An 18,386-nucleotide genomic window follows, 5' to 3' on the forward strand; every position below is an offset into this window, starting at 1 on the left:
TTAATAAAGAATTACGAGATATCTTACACAGGGGAATGCAGGTAGGAATCAGGCATGAATCAGAATGACATCAAAGTCAACACATGAACAGGCAGGACATCTGTGACACAGGTTATGAACTGACAATGAGTGTTTGTACTGAGTCCAGTTTATTACAGTTATAGTGAGCAGGTTGATTGGAGAAGTGTTCACTGCTGGGCTGATTAGGTAGTTGACAGGTGTGTAAATGGAACTGGGTGTGCTGGAATGGGATATGGGAGGCCAGTGTGGAGACTGAGGGAGAGACAGAATGTGACAGAGTTGCATTTTATGTATGAAATGTGCTATATAAATAAAGTTTACACCACTGACTGTCCCTCCATATAAAATAAAGGCGAAAGTCACAAAAGAAAATTGATCAGTTACAATTCCAGACTATGAAGAATCATTTAATAAAGGAATACTTCCAGATTCAGTTAAAGATTAGCTACAATAATTGTGATATTAAAAGTTGCGGAATTGCGGAAATTGCGGAAATGGTAATTGCGGAAATGGAAATTGCAGAAATTGCGGAGAATGAGAGACATTAGCATTTATCCTCGTTTTTCATAATTTTGGACCATGGGCATATAACCCATATCGTACGGCCCCTGAGCCATCTTAAATTGAGTAGCCCTGATCTATTGTATCGGTCTGCACGTATCTAAGAACAGGAGGAGTCAATCTGTGGAAAGATGCTTTTATTTCAAAATATTCCTGTAACACATTTGAGACAAAATACGTTTTATTACAGTGAATTTGACGCCATGATATACAGACCCCTTTCTGCAGACACAACAAACAGATATACAGTAGTACATGCCTAGAGTCTAGTTTCCTCACTATAGTCAGGTATTGCACTGGTCTCTCATCTATCTACGGTATACTATACGGTGGAGGATGTCATGTATTCTTGCTATTATTGTATACGTACGATTATATACTTGTTTTCTCTCCGAGAATTTAGACTAGCGTAGGATTTTACAAGGACAATGAGGCAGAGCTGGCCTCCGTGAATGACAGCACAGCCAGTTGACACATTTTCCCGAACTAGATGATTTATTATGGGGAATCTGTTGGCATGGAGAACACATGTAACAGGGTAACAGAGATGGGGTGACAGTCAGTGACTATGCTCTCCTGGAGGCGGTGGTCTTGCCTCCACAGTGACTCATGCTATACAACACAGCAGACACACACCTGTTACTCACACATACACTGTATGCTTGGAAGTGTAATGCTTACACCTTACAGAGTGGATATCATTGTATTGATATAATCAGGGCTTGATCTGGCTTTGGGTCTGCTACCTCTTATTTCCTTAAGAACGTGATACAGATTTCATGATCTCACTGATACAGTGTTTGGTAAATTGAGCATATATATCTACTACAGTAGCCTATATGTAGTCTTTTAACTTTGTGCCATTTTTGGTGTGACAGTTCTCAATGTGTGCTTCATTATGCGCTTCAGTACACAATTTGGTTGTCTGTAGGCTAAATGGAATGTATACAAGTCTCTGCATGCAGTGATCAAACTCTTTAACACCTTGCGAATGGTCTCTGTCACTTGTCACCACAAGCAGAAGAAATGACTGGTGTACAGAAACCACAGGAGACATATCGGACACACAACAAGGACTCAAACCGTGTGCTTATTTAGTAAATCAGGTTAAATACAATACATGAAAAGTAATATACACAATACAGCGGTAGTAGCAGTGCTTGGTCATGGGTAGATACTTTCTAAGGTAGAGAGGAATATGGGGAGTATGTAAGGCATGATTGGTTGTTCTATAAAGGAGAAGGGTTCTCTACATGGTGGCTCAGAGGGCAGGAAGTAGGGGCATGTCATCCTCTCCGTATTGCAGAATAGAACATGGAACTCTGTCAGCCACTGATTGATTTGATTTAGTCCTTCTCATCACATCTTTCAGTAACTTTGTGTGTTTCACTTCGTTTGTGCTCTGCTCGCCATCCACCCCTCCACCTCGGTTTTCTGTCTCTCCTTGCCCTCTCTTTTCTCTCCATGTGTCCACGCAGCTCATGTGTTGCGCTTGTGCATGCTGGACCTCAGCATCAGGGTACACTCATGAGGGACCTCTGGGTTATCAATCATACGTTGCCACACCCGTTGTTCCTCCCCACATGAGTCCATCCAATCCACTTCATTCCCATAGCTAATGCCTGGAGGGACACAGGGAATGCACATTTGTATTGCTTTATTAATACCTTTTCCACACTAGACTGCCTACAAGGAACTTTCTTATTATCTTCTCACTACTACTGAACCCACAACAAGCTACAGTAGCAGGGTTTATTGTGCATAATATCACAGCAGTTGATGAACACACACACAAAAATGCATTTAATTATTGATACTACACTAGCATGGAAAGGTAATGTGTTGCTACTACTGAACCCACCGCAAGCTACAGTAGCAGGGTTTATTGTGCATAATATCACACCAGTTGATGAACACACACACAAAAATAAATGTAATTATTGATACTACACTACCATGGAAAGGTAATGTGTTGCTACTACTGAACCCACCGCAAGCTACAGTAGCAGGGTTTATTGTGTTTTTTTTCATTTTTTCATTTTTTTCAAATCCTCAAAAATGATGAAAAACGGCGCGCTATAGTATGCCGTACGATATGGGCTATAGCCCATGGTCCAAAATGATGAGAAACGAGGATAACTTTTTTTTTCAAAATTTAAAAAAACATGGGCTATAACCCATCGTTTTTGTAATTTCGTCACTTTTTTCAAATCCTCAAAAATGATGAAAAACGGCGTGCTATAGTATGCCGTACGATATGGGCTATAGCCCATGGTCCAAAATGATGAGAAACGAGGCTAACTTTTTTTTTCAAAATTTCAAAAAACATGGGCTATAACCCATCGTTTTTTAATTTTTTAATTTTTTTCTAATCCTCCAAAATGATGAAAAACGGCGTGCTATAGTATGCCGTACGATATGGGCTATAGCCCATGGTCCAAAATGATGAGAAACGAGGCTAACTTTTTTTTTCAAAATTTCAAAAAACATGGGCTATAACCCATCGTTTTTTTTTTTTTCATTTTTTTCTAATCCTCCAAAATGATGAAAAACGGCGTGCTATAGTATGCCGTACGATATGGGCTATAGCCCATGGTCCAAAATGATGAGAAACGAGGCTAACTTTTTTTTTCAAAATTTCAAAAAACATGGGCTATAACCCATCGTTTTTTTATTTTTTCATTTTTTTCTAATCCTCCAAAATGATGAAAAACGGCGTGCTATAGTATGCCGTACGATATGGGCTATAGCCCATGGTCCAAAATGATGAGAAACGAGGCTAACTTTTTTTTTCAAAATTTCAAAAAACATGGGCTATAACCCATCGTTTTTTTATTTTTTCATTTTTTTTAAATCCTCCAAAATGATGAAAAACGGCGTGCTATAGTATGCCGTACGATATGGGCTATAGCCCATGGTCCAAAATGATGAGAAATGAGGCTAACTTCTTTTTTTCAAAATTTCAAAAAACATGGGCTATAACCCATCGTTTTTTTATTTTTTCATTTTTTTCAAATCCTCCAAAATGATGAAAAACGGCGTGCTATAGTATGCCGTACGATATGGGCTATAGCCCATGGTCCAAAATGATGAGAAACGAGGCTAACTTTTTTTTTCAAAATTTCAAAAAACATGGGCTATAACCCATCGTTTTTTTATTTTTTTTATTTTTTTCTAATCCTCCAAAATGATGAAAAACGGCGTGCTATAGTATGCCGTACGATATGGGCTATAGCCCATGGTCCAAAATGATGAGAAACGAGGCTAACTTTTTTTTTCAAAATTTCAAAAAACATGGGCTATAACCCATCGTTTTTTAATTTTTTAATTTTTTTCTAATCCTCCAAAATGATGAAAAACGGCGTGCTATAGTATGCCGTACGATATGGGCTATAGCCCATGGTCCAAAATGATGAGAAACGAGGCTAACTTTTTTTTTCAAAATTTCAAAAAACATGGGCTATAACCCATCGTTTTTTTATTTTTTCATTTTTTTCTAATCCTCCAAAATGATGAAAAACGGCGTGCTATAGTATGCCGTACGATATGGGCTATAGCCCATGGTCCAAAATGATGAGAAACGAGGCTAACTTTTTTTTTCAAAATTTCAAAAAACATGGGCTATAACCCATCGTTTTTTTATTTTTTCATTTTTTTCTAATCCTCCAAAATGATGAAAAACGGCGTGCTATAGTATGCCGTACGATATGGGCTATAGCCCATGGTCCAAAATGATGAGAAACGAGGCTAACTTTTTTTTTCAAAATTTCAAAAAACATGGGCTATAACCCATCGTTTTTTTATTTTTTCATTTTTTTCTAATCCTCCAAAATGATGAAAAACGGCGTGCTATAGTATGCCGTACGATATGGGCTATAGCCCATGGTCCAAAATGATGAGAAACGAGGCTAACTTTTTTTTTCAAAATTTCAAAAAACATGGGCTATAACCCATCGTTTTTTTTTTTTTCATTTTTTTCTAATCCTCCAAAATGATGAAAAACGGCGTGCTATAGTATGCCGTACGATATGGGCTATAGCCCATGGTCCAAAATGATGAGAAACGAGGCTAACTTTTTTTTTCAAAATTTCAAAAAACATGGGCTATAACCCATCGTTTTTTTATTTTTTCATTTTTTTCTAATCCTCCAAAATGATGAAAAACGGCGTGCTATAGTATGCCGTACGATATGGGCTATAGCCCATGGTCCAAAATGATGAGAAACGAGGCTAACTTTTTTTTTCAAAATTTCAAAAAACATGGGCTATAACCCATCGTTTTTTTATTTTTTCATTTTTTTTAAATCCTCCAAAATGATGAAAAACGGCGTGCTATAGTATGCCGTACGATATGGGCTATAGCCCATGGTCCAAAATGATGAGAAATGAGGCTAACTTCTTTTTTTCAAAATTTCAAAAAACATGGGCTATAACCCATCGTTTTTTTATTTTTTCATTTTTTTCAAATCCTCCAAAATGATGAAAAACGGCGTGCTATAGTATGCCGTACGATATGGGCTATAGCCCATGGTCCAAAATGATGAGAAACGAGGCTAACTTTTTTTTTCAAAATTTCAAAAAACATGGGCTATAACCCATCGTTTTTTTATTTTTTTTATTTTTTTCTAATCCTCCAAAATGATGAAAAACGGCGTGCTATAGTATGCCGTACGATATGGGCTATAGCCCATGGTCCAAAGTGATGAGAAACGAGGCTAACTTTTTTTTTCAAAATTTCAAAAAACATGGGCTATAACCCATCGTTTTTTAATTTTTTAATTTTTTTCTAATCCTCCAAAATGATGAAAAACGGCGTGCTATAGTATGCCGTACGATATGGGCTATAGCCCATGGTCCAAAATGATGAGAAACGAGGCTAACTTTTTTTTTCAAAATTTCAAAAAACATGGGCTATAACCCATCGTTTTTTTATTTTTTCATTTTTTTCTAATCCTCCAAAATGATGAAAAACGGCGTGCTATAGTATGCCGTACGATATGGGCTATAGCCCATGGTCCAAAATGATGAGAAACGAGGCTAACTTTTTTTTTCAAAATTTCAAAAAACATGGGCTATAACCCATCGTTTTTTTATTTTTTCATTTTTTTCTAATCCTCCAAAATGATGAAAAACGGCGTGCTATAGTATGCCGTACGATATGGGCTATAGCCCATGGTCCAAAATGATGAGAAACGAGGCTAACTTTTTTTTTCAAAATTTCAAAAAACATGGGCTATAACCCATCGTTTTTTTATTTTTTCATTTTTTTCTAATCCTCCAAAATGATGAAAAACGGCGTGCTATAGTATGCCGTACGATATGGGCTATAGCCCATGGTCCAAAATGATGAGAAACGAGGCTAACTTTTTTTTTCAAAATTTCAAAAAACATGGGCTATAACCCATCGTTTTTTAATTTTTTAATTTTTTTCTAATCCTCCAAAATGATGAAAAACGGCGTGCTATAGTATGCCGTACGATATGGGCTATAGCCCATGGTCCAAAATGATGAGAAACGAGGCTAACTTTTTTTTTCAAAATTTCAAAAAACATGGGCTATAACCCATCGTTTTTTTATTTTTTCATTTTTATCTAATGCTCCAAAATGATGAAAAACGGCGTGCTATAGTATGCCGTACGATATGGGCTATAGCCCATGGTCCAAAATGATGAGAAACGAGGCTAACTTTTTTTTTCAAAATTTCAAAAAACATGGGCTATAACCCATCGTTTTTTTATTTTTTCATTTTTTTCTAATCCTCCAAAATGATGAAAAACGGCGTGCTATAGTATGCCGTACGATATGGGCTATAGCCCATGGTCCAAAATGATGAGAAACGAGGCTAACCTTTTTTTCCAAAATTTCAAAAAACATGGGCTATAACCCATCGTTTTTTTTTTTTTTTAATTTTTTCTAATCCTCCAAAATGATGAAAAACGGCGTGCTATAGTATGCCGTACGATATGGGCTATAGCCCATGGTCCAAAATGATGAGAAACGAGGCTAACTTTTTTTTCCAAAATTTCAAAAAACATGGGCTATAACCCATCGTTTTTTTATTTTTTCATTTTTTTCTAATCCTCCAAAATGATGAAAAACGGCGTGCTATAGTATGCCGTACGATATGGGCTATAGCCCATGGTCCAAAATGATGAGAAACGAGGCTAACTTTTTTTTTCAAAATTTCAAAAAACATGGGCTATAACCCATCGTTTTTTTATTTTTTCATTTTTTTCTAATCCTCCAAAATGATGAAAAACGGCGTGCTATAGTATGCCGTACGATATGGGCTATAGCCCATAGTCCAAAATGATGAGAAACGAGGCTAACTTTTTTTTTCAAAATTTCAAAAAACATGGGCTATAACCCATCGTTTTTTTATTTTTTTATTTTTTTCTAATCCTCCAAAATGATGAAAAACGGCGTGCTATAGTATGCCGTACGATATGGGCTATAGCCCATGGTCCAAAATGATGGGGAAACGAGGCTAACTTTTTCTTTCAAAATTTCAAAAAACATGGGCTATAACCCATCGTTTTTTTATTTTTTCATTTTTTTCAAATCCTCCAAAATGATGAAAAACGGCGTGCTATAGTATGCCGTACGATATGGGCTATAGCCCATGGTCCAAAATGATGAGAAACGAGGCTAACTTTTTTTTTCAAAATTTCAAAAAACATGGGCTATAACCCATCGTTTTTTTATTTTTTCATTTTTTTTCAAAAACGGCGCACACACAAAAATACATTTAATTATTGATACTACACTAGCATGGAAAGGTAATGTGTTGCTACTACTGAACCCACCACAAGCTACAGTAGCAGGGTTTATTGTGCATAATATCACACCAGTTGATGAACACACACACAAAAATAAATTTAATTATTGATACTACACTAGCATGGAAAGGTAATGTGTTGCAATTACCCACAAGCATACACACCTGTGCCGGCCCCCAACCTCACTCCACCCAGGAAGATATTGCTGGCCAGGGACTCCTTGTCCCAGACGGTGAGCTCCAAGCACACACTGTTCAAATCTCCTGGCTGAAGGCCGCAGTAAGTAAAGGTGTGGTTCCACTCTGGGTTCACAGTCCGTCGTTCCACTGCCGTCTTGTGCTTTGTTGACTTGCTGCTGTCCGGGAGCAGGTACCTTGACGGGGAGGGGAGGGCACATACTGTATTTCACGTGGGCAGAAGCTGTATGCTATATCCATTGATTAGGCAAGCAGCGTTTGTTGCATGTTGTGAAGGACTTCACACATCAGAATAAATAAAAAATCAAACTAAAATAAAGCAACTCACCCTTTGACAAAAGGATCGGAAGTGCCTCCAGATTTGACTGCAGTTAGATTCTTGGCCTCTTTCACCAGTAGCTCAACCATGCCCCCTTTAGGGGGCGTGAAGCTGCTGGTCTTTTTACCTTTCAGGAACCCCTTCTTTACTGTGGAAGGGGGGACAAAATAAAGTGGAACACCAGAAGATGAAAGCATGAGTCATTGCACGCACACCTACTTTGTACCCGTGCACTGGGTACTTTAATTAAGGCACAGTAGGAGTCGCATCCTCAGGCGCACATTTCTTTAAACAAGCAGGTTTGCTGCAAGGCAGAAATGCTGCAGAGGTGATTTACCGTGATTATTAAAAGGATCGGATATCCCACCCCTTTTTTTTGTAAAAAAAGAAATCACGCCTGTGTGAAGTGAGGGGCGGTCTTATCATTGTGCATCATCATGACGTAAAATAGACACTATGCCTATTTGCTCAGACACTATGATGTAAAATTGTCCATTCATTGTCAATGGGAATATAATGTTTGTTTAAGACAAAGTTTGTAGACGTTAACCAAAAGCTGGATGTAAGAGGGCCCCTCAAAAAAGTGAGAGGTGCTCTTATCTTTGCTCAGACACATGTAAATTCTCCATTCATTGTCAATGTCAGCATGCTTTCTGGTCTAGAAGGGCGGACGCGCATGAAAAGCGCTGGAGAAATACTTGTTCACCGATCAGAGCCAGCCCCCCTCCTAAACAAACATGAAAAGTCCATAGACTTGGCTGCCATAAGACATCATTTCAAAAGCCAAATGCTAGCTAGTGCCCCTCAAAAACATACAAGGAAGGTTCTGCACATGACATCATTTATAAATTAGATTTACCTTGCACTTGGTCCACTGGCAGCATTAAGTTCTTCTCAGCAGGTATATACTTCAAAACGAGGGTCAGTTCCCCTTTATACTGTATCATGGAGTCCATACAGCTCTCTGCCTGCAGAAAAGTCACTTTAATTACATAATATTTAATCTGTGTGTGTGTGTGTGTGTGTGTGTGTGTGTGTGTGTGTGTGTGTGTGTGTGTGTGTGTGTGTGTGTGTGTGTGTGTGTGTGTGTGTGTGTGTGTGTGTGTGCGCGCGTGCGTGTGTACGGAATGCACACATGCTTGCTTGTGTATGGTAGTGCCTGTTGGTACCTTGGGCATTAGAGCGTACCACTCCTCTATCTGGGAATCAAACTCCCAGGAGTCAAACGTCAACTCCACCTCTCCCAGGAAGCTGTTGTGGCCAAAGCGGTCATGATGCCACACGGAGAGTTGCAGGGTTCGCGTCTCAAGCTGTGAGTGGCTAATCACATACTAGAGAACAAGAAAGAGTGTTAGTAACAAGACTGAGTATCTTTAGTTCATGTTTTTTTTTGGTTTATTTTCAAAAAACGTTAGACTTTAACCAGGGTTAAGTAGTCTAATTTCAATTATATGGCCAACAATGGCCATGCTTATTGAGTCCTTCGGGGCCCCTCACCCTCATATTCTCATTGAAGATAGGGTTTGTGGTGTTGGCTTTGATGTGCGTCTTCCTCTTGCTCTGGCGAGACTTGTCAGGTAGCAGGTAACTCTTGACATAGCTACAATGCAAGAGATAATGCAAGCAGATGCATAACAGAGAAGATGAATAACAGAGGAGATGGAACTCTGGTCGTCCTCGTCCCCCCCTCCAACACTCTGTGTGTGTGTGTGTGTGTGTGTGTGTGTGTGTGTGTGTGTGTGTGTGTGTGTGTGAGAGAGAGTGAGTGCACGGTCTTACGCATCTGTGCGCTGCTTCCTCTCGTCCCCTGTAGCCAAGTTGCGACACTCTTTCACCATCACATTGAGGGCACCAGTTTTGTAGCTGTAGCTGATATTCAACAGTATCTCACCGCTTACCCTGGCGTTGCCATAGTCACCAGTCTCACTGTACATGCTCATCATGCTGTTTATACTGCTCTGTGAGGCGGAGAGAGAGAGGGGGATTGGGGGGAGAGGAGGAGGATCTTAACATATGAAACAGAACAAAAGAAAGGAATCAAAAGAAAAAAAGAATACAACTAGATAAAGTGCTCCTCGGGGCACAGGTCTCCACCAGGGCAGGTCAGGTTGTGGCCTCCTGGTGGTGCTATAAAAGGCCAATGTGAAACGGGTGCCATTTCTTCTCATGCCTTGGATGGCAATTGGATGATTTGAGGCATTTTGTTCCAAAAATGTGTTTTGCAAAAATCCACTTGTTGGTGGCGCTATAATAGGCCAATGTGAAAAGGGTGGGATTTATTCCTCAGCCTAGTAGGACTGTTTGTGAAAGATTTCACGTAAATTGCACGCTGCGTTCATGATTTGAGGCTTTTTGTTCAAAACGGGCAAATCCTGCAAACTTGCAAAAGCCAATGTTAGCCAATTAGGATGGAATATGAAACATCGGACAGATCTGCCTTGAACACTTGACTATAGAGATAGTGTGTAACGATTTGCCTGATGTTTGGACAGAATCAAGTCAGCCTCTTGGTGGCCGTTCTGAAAAAAATGGGGCAGAGGTTCATCGTTGGCATCCAGGGAGTGTGTGTGTGCGCAAAATTTGGCATCGACCGGGTTAAGGGTGCCGGAGATTAGCTGGTAACAGACGGACAGACAGACACATACACGGACGGAGTGCAAAACATACTCTCTCCCATCATGCGTTCGGCCTGGTGGAGACAATGAATTTATAGGAAGTTATACTAAGGGGGATGAAGGAGGTGGTTAGTCCAGAAGGGAAATGCCAGCAAGGGAAAACAAAACAGTACAAATGAGTTCATAAAACAAACAAAAAAAAGACAGGCTCTCTCCAGAAGACGTAAGGTACATCTATGTTTGTAAGAAAAACCTTTTTTTTAATGCCACAATCTACAGTAGATATAATCAAATCTGAATAACTTGCACTTTCTTACACTCTATGAGGTAGGTGGGTAGAAGTGCTGATAATGGTCTGACATGATTGAATTCGTGGAGTTAGTAATAAAAAGAAAAATCCAATTACAGGACCCGCCCTGGTGATATTAATCCCTTCTGGAGAGATCTAAAGGCCTCTGTCAAAATAGATTTGGTGTCATAAGAGCAAAGCTTCTTGTCTTCACGTCTACCTTATTTGTTTCCTGGAGAGAGATGAAGTGATGAATGGCCACTTTAAGGAGCTTAGTATTAAAGGAAAGAGATTCAGCAGCTCATTCATTACAAACTGTGTGCACGCATGCACACGCACACACACACACACACACACACACACACACACACACACACACACACACACACACACAGGATTTCATATAGCATGCACAAGCCACAAGGTTCATGCACAGTAGAATAATATTTGTTCTTCCAACCTAAATTTACCCATCAACATTTTGTTCATGCCCAAAATGACTGGCTATACATTTTGTAGCAACTGTAGAAATATTAGGCCTTAATTGTTCAAATGTTCGAGCATGTTCTAATCATCGTCTACTTTACATTACTTAACATTTTGGTAAAATATAGCCAATTTAACATTGAGGTGCCCACTCTTCCCGTTACCCTCAGTTATACTTTGTTGTAGGACTGTGTTACTGGCCAAACATGAAATATTTTCGAGTGATTTTCAAGCAGTAATATAAGACAAGTATTCATTAACCCATTCTGACCGAGCACCCATTTTGGTGTTGGCATCATGTTATGCTTTAGCTATTGAAAAATAGCAGATCTACAAGCTCATATCGCGCCACCGAGTAGCGCGATACGAGCTTGTAGGTCTGCTATTTTTGAAAAATCGAAGAACGACTGACATTTTTTTAAATCTGATCTCAGGTCAGAATGGGTTAATCAGACCAGTGTGTGTCCAGGGGAAACCTCGTATGAATCTGATCTCAGGTCAGAATGGGTTAATCATTAGGCTTATAATGTTGTCTGATGACCTTGTTGAACGCACACACAGAAAAGGGTGAGACTTACAGTCTCAGCGTCCGAGTCGGGGACATTGAGGTAGCTCCACCTTCGCTCTGAGACAGGAGTAGAAGACTAGCAGCCAGTAGTATAAGCAAGAAAGACATAAACCACCAGACAAAAGAGAGAAGAAGGAGAAAATGACAGAAGCATTTGATTTCTGTGACATGATAGACCCAGACCTATAGACCAGTCCATAACACAGTCCCCCCCCCCCCCAGCGCTCTGGAAGCATCTCCAGAGAACCCTGCATACAGGGCAGAAACCACATTACATATAGGGTCACCATGGTGACTATCAGATGAGATCACAGCGGTTATATCTCATCTGGACTCCCCTGAGATATATCAACAAGGGCACTCCGGACAAATTGACAATTCAAAACCAGGTTCTTGGCTAAAATATATTGTCACTGAACACTAATGTATTGGTCAGATGATTTGTTTTGTGTTGTTTGTTTGTCTATTGTACCTTCAGATAATGTTTAGCGCAGCTAGCAGCAGGGCTCTACGACTGTTATGTTGGTTTGTGTTGTCTGTCCGCTCGTCCATCACTTTGGTCCCTAACAAGATATCTGGAAATGGAATTTGCTGTCTATCACCTCCAGAAGATGACCCCTAATGATTTTAGTGACCCCATGGCGTCCATAATAATTATAGATAAAGGGTCAGGACAGATGGGACATTTGGGGGAGGGTTCAGAAGAAATGATGGACTTAAATGGTTCTTTAATTGTCTCAACTCTTCATTAATGAAAAACAAAACAATGGACTAGTCTTCACTCTTCAGCCGTTTTGCTTTTCCTTTTCTTCAGTTCTTCTATCCTGAGCCCACGGCACTTACTGACTGTAGTCTAGAGTCTAGACTGTGCTTTCACCACTCCGTGACACACCCACTGAGAATACAACTGCCAGCTCTATTTATCTAGCAACACCAGTTAAATGGATTCCTGGGGCCAGAGTGGGCGACACCGAATCAAAATGTAAAACTACTGCGTAAAGGATAAGCATATGGTAATATTATCATTAACGTTGTCTAGTAACGACTCCCAGTCACGCCAATCAGAGGTCACTAAAATCTATGTTGACATCTATGTGTACATATTGTTGCTGTCGGGAGGAAACCTCATAATTCCATTTTTTGAGGTTTTTGATAATTTCTTTTTGCATAAATCAGTGCTATTGAACACCCTTTACATCTGTGTGTTGTTTAGAAAATATTGAACCATTGGAAAGTAGTACAAAGTGATTTGGCCAAAACCTCTTAACTCCATTGGACCCTCAAACTGTCTGCTAAAACAGCTAACTCCACCACCTCTCTCCCTCTCATGAAAGTAATTGACAATATATAAAGTCACAACACCAACTTTGATGAGGCAGTATTGCTTTGTTTTAAAAATATAAAGTTTTCTTAATTTCCTGAAAATTTTTACATTTTTCATTTCCTGAAAAATGAACATTTTGGAGTTAGGACGTGGTTTCCTCCTGACAGCAGAGATATGTAAAGAGAATGTTGGACTCCATAGTTTCCCCTGGACCCCTGCCAAATGAGACCAGCGATGACATAATGTACAGTACAGCCGTACTGTATGTCATCTGATTCAACTGCCGGCTGCCGAGGTGGTGTCCAGAAAATGACACAGGCTTCATACTGTAAATAATTGCCAGACTCTATGGGTAAAAAATCTGGGAGACTGTAGCATTCATTCCACACTCTGTTGGTGTTTTAAGCATTATGTTATGCTTTAGCTATTGAAAAATAGCAGATCTACAAGCTCATAGCGCGGCACTCGGTGCCGCACTACGAGCTTGTAGGTCTGCTGTTTTCTATGTGGAGCAAATCTTTGAATATATATTCTTTCAGAGCAAAGGTTTTTAACTCAAATCTTTGCTTCTGGGGGGGTCCCTGGAACAACATATTTTCAGATGGGGGACCATGGCCAATTACATAATATATATGTTTGGGGGTCCTTGACATGAAAATGTTTGAGAACGACACAGAAACTATCGTGATTTAGAAGACATTTTGTAGAACCTGGTCTCATTCATCAGTTCTAAATGGATTAAGTTCATTAGTAAACCAAATTCACAACAACCCAGAGCTGGGACCTGCAGGCAGAGTTGTGTCTCTGACTCTCTGTGCCTCCATTAAAGCAGTTAATCACCCAAAGCCCCATAGAGACTGTCTGCCCCAATCACTTAAATCAGTTGAATTAAAAGTAAACAGAAGAGAAGTTAAAAATAAAAAACCTAATCGAAATTGACACCACCACTGCAGCAGTACGACAAAGTAGGAGAATTCAATGCGGACTCTTAAACATTAGATTAGACTTCTGTCATCTAAAGCTGTATAAGGCCCAGCAAAATATCACAAAAGGGGCGTAAACATTTGTTGCTTCCTTGTTGTGGGGCAAGTAGGACCCTAGGAGAGATCAATCACAGATCAATCACTTTGCTAGAGTGACATGACGAGCTTGTAAATGTAAACAGTGACTTTTCCATGCTATTACACTACTTTAATGGTGCAGATTTGCTCGGTTCATACCATAACGATTTTATTTATATATTTATATATCACTATTAGTATAATTGTAATCCATCTACAACCTAGTGAGCTTGCAGATCAGTGATTGTCAATGAACAGATGTAACAGTTAAAAAACCACTCGATCTAAAATAAACATGGGGCATGAAAGATTTCTGCAGATGTTTTCGCTAAGCAATTACATGTAGGCCTATATAGTTTGTTCCTTAAATAAGGTAGGCTACTGCGCTGCGCATCAGTTGTAGCCTTCAAAGTGGGGCAGTAGCTGTCAAAATCTTTCCATTCTGTGTGTTCATAATATCCCCGATTTTGCGGAGATAAAGCTCTCTTCCTAATAGCTTGTACTTGTACGATGTTGAGCACAAGCCTCGTCTTTCCATTAGTTTTCTGTTCAATCTTTAGTCTGCAAATGAGTAATTTTACAAACGCAAAGCGTATTCACACGGTTTAGTTTGCCCCACAACACGGCGAGGGGGCGGAGATCAGAGAGAGGGGGCTCTCTATAACGAGACGTTGCTGGAAACTATTGGTAAACTACATAATATCAGACTATCATGCTGATCTATTTTGTCTCACTGAAAAATGGCTGCATCATGAAGACAATGAAAATCTAAATTAGTCCAGTCATAAACAATAATTATGTTCCTTGACACGTCTAAACTAGACCTAAACTTAAATAAAACTAACAAAACTTAATTAAAACTAAAATTTCCTTGTAAATTCCTTCCAAGAATCGAGATGACTTGAACAAATGTCAAACGGGTAAGGTAGCTGCATCTCGTGTTTACCTGCTCCGTTTCATTGCAATACGCAAATGTTAGTTCAGTGACCAGAACAATAAACAAGGCATGACTCATGAGATAAGCCAATTGTTCTTACAGTGTGCATAGTAGCTGCTGTAGATTTTGTAGTACGGCCCAAGTGCTACTTGGGAAGGGTTTGAGGGTATACACTGCAGACAGAGGCATACACATGCACACATGTAGCCCAGTTTAGCAAATCCAACAGATTGAGGGCACCAGTTTTCATTACACTAACCTGCTGCCTCGATCTGGCCTCAGGCCTGGCGATAGCACCTTGTTTACAAAGCCACCAGTATGCCTGATTCACTTATCAGGTTAAAGACTGCATATTTATGTACATAGGATATGAACCCTGTGCATCTGCATGTCTGTGTGGAAGGAAGTTTGCAGAAAATGTGTACATATGTTCATGTATTTTTATGTTTGTATCGCCGGTCCCTTGTGTTGCTATAACTGTGCGGGAGCTCGCCCCGGGCAATTTGTGTTCATTATTATCAAAGGTTACGTTTTGTGTTTGTACAACTTTAGTTTCAGCTTTCAGTTTCATTAAAGGTTGCGTTTTTTTGTGTTTGTACAACTTTAGTTTCAGCGCGGATGTTACCGTGGACACTGCATTGCTCATTACACGGCGACGACCGCCGGGTCGGCTGTGGGCAGAGGCAGACATCAGAGCATCGATGTCTTCATCTTCATCAGAAAACTCCTGTGGAGAACGGCATTTACAAGGCGAGGTTTGAAATCTCGATTTCTTGGAACTGCTGTGATTCAGTCAACAAAACATGCAGAATATTATCTGTGTGGGAGAAGGCGGTCCCTTAAATTAAATGGGTCATGTCAGGACTGTGTGCAATGAAATCCTTTGATTACTTGCAGACCACACTTGTACAGTGAATGCTCGTGGAGGTCTCTGCGTGTACTAAAATAAGTCACTGAGCTTTCCCAGCCTCAACTACTGTAGAAATACTGTATAGCATGCTTGCATAGTCCAGTTATGTGTGTGTCGTCTTCCTTTATGCTTTAATAACAGTGTTTTGGAGAGTTCTTTATTTATTGAACTGTACTACTTGTATGTATAAGCAGCTTAAAGTGGGCGTGTTTATGTAGGCTCGTGTGGGCCTACGAGCCTGTGTTTTGATGAGCTACCTTTGAAGTCAAAGTAAACACACTAAGTAAATAAAGAGACAATGCAGTCCTATGCCGGGTCCTTCAAATACTCCACCTGTCCCAGACCACCACCATCTTTCTAGCTCAACGGTTCTGGCTAGGGAGTCGGGACCCCCGGAAATGCTTTGGCCATGTCTCGTGCCCCCCCCCCCCCCCAATAACGTAGAGAAAATACATCATAAATAAATACTGAAACCAGATATAATCATTAAGGAAAGTTTATGCATGTACTATGTAAACTCCTTTCCATTTTTCAGTCATTTGTTTTTTTTGGTGTTTTTTTTCCAATAATCTGGGGACCCCCCCCCCAATAATTTGGCGACCTCCCCGAGGGGTCGTCTGACGTGACCCCCAGGTTGAGAACCCCCGATCTAGCTAGCTACTATTTCACAAGCTTTGAAGTGAGCGAGCTGCGGCGCACTTAAAATTCAACCCGACACGTCATCACATCAAGCACGCGCTGCTCATTAGTCATTACCTTGAGCCAAGATATGATAAAATATGGATCTTAAAAGAGGTCAGAGTTACACTGCATGCATTAACCCATTCTGGGCGGGAACCCCTTTTGGTGTTTTAAGCATTATGTTATACTTTAGCTATTGAAAAAATAGCAGATCTACAAGCTCGTAGCGCAGCGCTCGGGCTACGAGCTGCTAAATCTGCTGTTTTGGAAAAATGTGTGGCGCAAATCTTTCAATATATATTCTTTCAGAGCAAGCCAGCTGGCCAACAGTAGAAAGCATATTTAAAGATGCAATATAAAAATAACAACAATGTAATGTAATGTAAAATTATGATGGGGATGGCCAATTACATATATTTCTGGGGGTCAAACGTTTGAGAATGAAAACTGTCAGGATTTAGAAGGCATTTGTATAATCGTCCTCAGGTCTAACTGAATTAAAGACCAGATTAGACTAGATCAGTGAACATTGCTAGTGTGATTGTGCGCCGGTGAGATCCACTGTAGAAATCAATCGTGCGATTGATTGATGACCAACAGTTCAGAGACAACTGAACTGATGCTGCTTACCGCTATGTTGAGTCCAAGGACCGAGCGGCTCCGGAGGCTGAGGGCGTCGTCGCTGTGCTCAGAAGCAGGAGCTGACAGGTCCATCTCTGAGCGACTATGGTCTGAAGACATAGAGGGAGTGGAAGTGATTATTTTTGGGTTGAAATAAGTGTTAAAAAGCTCTATATTCTGATAGTACTCATTGATATAAGGGTTTGGGTCAGTGATGTCTCTCCACTCTCCAGTTTCTTATTATACAGAATAATCAGGATAGAGAACGCAGTCAGGACACGATTAAACGAGTGGAATTGGAAGCTGATTTATGGCGACTCTCTCCTGATAATAAATCATTATCAGAATACTGACTTTATTCTCACATTTCTGACTTTATTCTCTGAATAGAAAATAAATAAACAGCGTGAGTTTGAATAAAGAGAGAAATGTATTTTGACTTTCTGATGATAATAATTACAGGTATACCGGTAATGAATTATGTAAGGTGTAATTAAATCTTAACATATACGCCGAAGCACCAGATGTTGCTCCTATAAGCTATAACAGCTATTTTACAGCTGTCGAGGTGTGTGTGGTGAATGAAGTATCCTGGTGTGGTGATACTGAGAGATACAGTCAGAGACTCATTTTGACTGAAGGAAGGGACAGCAAGAGGAGTCATTTACTTATTAGTGCAGAGGTGACTTCTGTGCCCGACTGCCCGACAGAGCTATCGCAACACTTCCGAATGAGAAATTTCATTTTCATTGTCTGAAACGAAATACCAGCCAATGGTATTTTCATATGCCAGTACGACTGGGACCTGACCTCACAGGCCAACACGGATATACAATCTGTTGTCAAATGACAAGTCTGCTGGGAACACGCATTTCCATTCCTCTCTGCAAAGCTGTCAATTACCACAGTGTTGCTATGTGAGCCATGAAACTGCGTAACAATAGTGTGCATTCTATCATGTCTTGCATCATGGGTGGTGCTACGGGGGAGGAGAAGCAAAACAAAACAAGCAGTAGGA

General features: G+C 40.0%; 1 protein-coding gene across 2 annotated transcripts in view; it reads right to left on the bottom strand.

Moving 5' to 3' along the window:
• Positions 1 to 723: 723 nt before the first annotated feature.
• The window catches only part of sytl5 (synaptotagmin-like 5), a 44,407-nt gene continuing 26,744 nt past the window's right edge, over positions 724 to 18,386 (bottom strand). For both annotated transcript variants that reach the window (XM_080786123.1, XM_080786122.1), the window contains exons 9-17: positions 17,378 to 17,478; positions 15,782 to 15,883; positions 9,656 to 9,834; positions 9,374 to 9,476; positions 9,046 to 9,207; positions 8,736 to 8,844; positions 7,886 to 8,024; positions 7,525 to 7,733; positions 724 to 2,204 (exon numbers count right to left, since the gene is read on the bottom strand). In XM_080786123.1, the coding sequence (XP_080642249.1) occupies positions 2,062 to 2,204; positions 7,525 to 7,733; positions 7,886 to 8,024; positions 8,736 to 8,844; positions 9,046 to 9,207; positions 9,374 to 9,476; positions 9,656 to 9,834; positions 15,782 to 15,883; positions 17,378 to 17,478 (1,247 nt within the window). In that variant the 3' untranslated portion in view covers positions 724 to 2,061. The remainder of the gene's footprint in view (positions 2,205 to 7,524; positions 7,734 to 7,885; positions 8,025 to 8,735; positions 8,845 to 9,045; positions 9,208 to 9,373; positions 9,477 to 9,655; positions 9,835 to 15,781; positions 15,884 to 17,377; positions 17,479 to 18,386) is intronic.

This window comes from Protomyctophum bolini, assembly GCF_963924005.1.
Source record: "Protomyctophum bolini genome assembly, chromosome: 16".
Classification (NCBI taxonomy): domain Eukaryota; kingdom Metazoa; phylum Chordata; class Actinopteri; order Myctophiformes; family Myctophidae; genus Protomyctophum; species Protomyctophum bolini.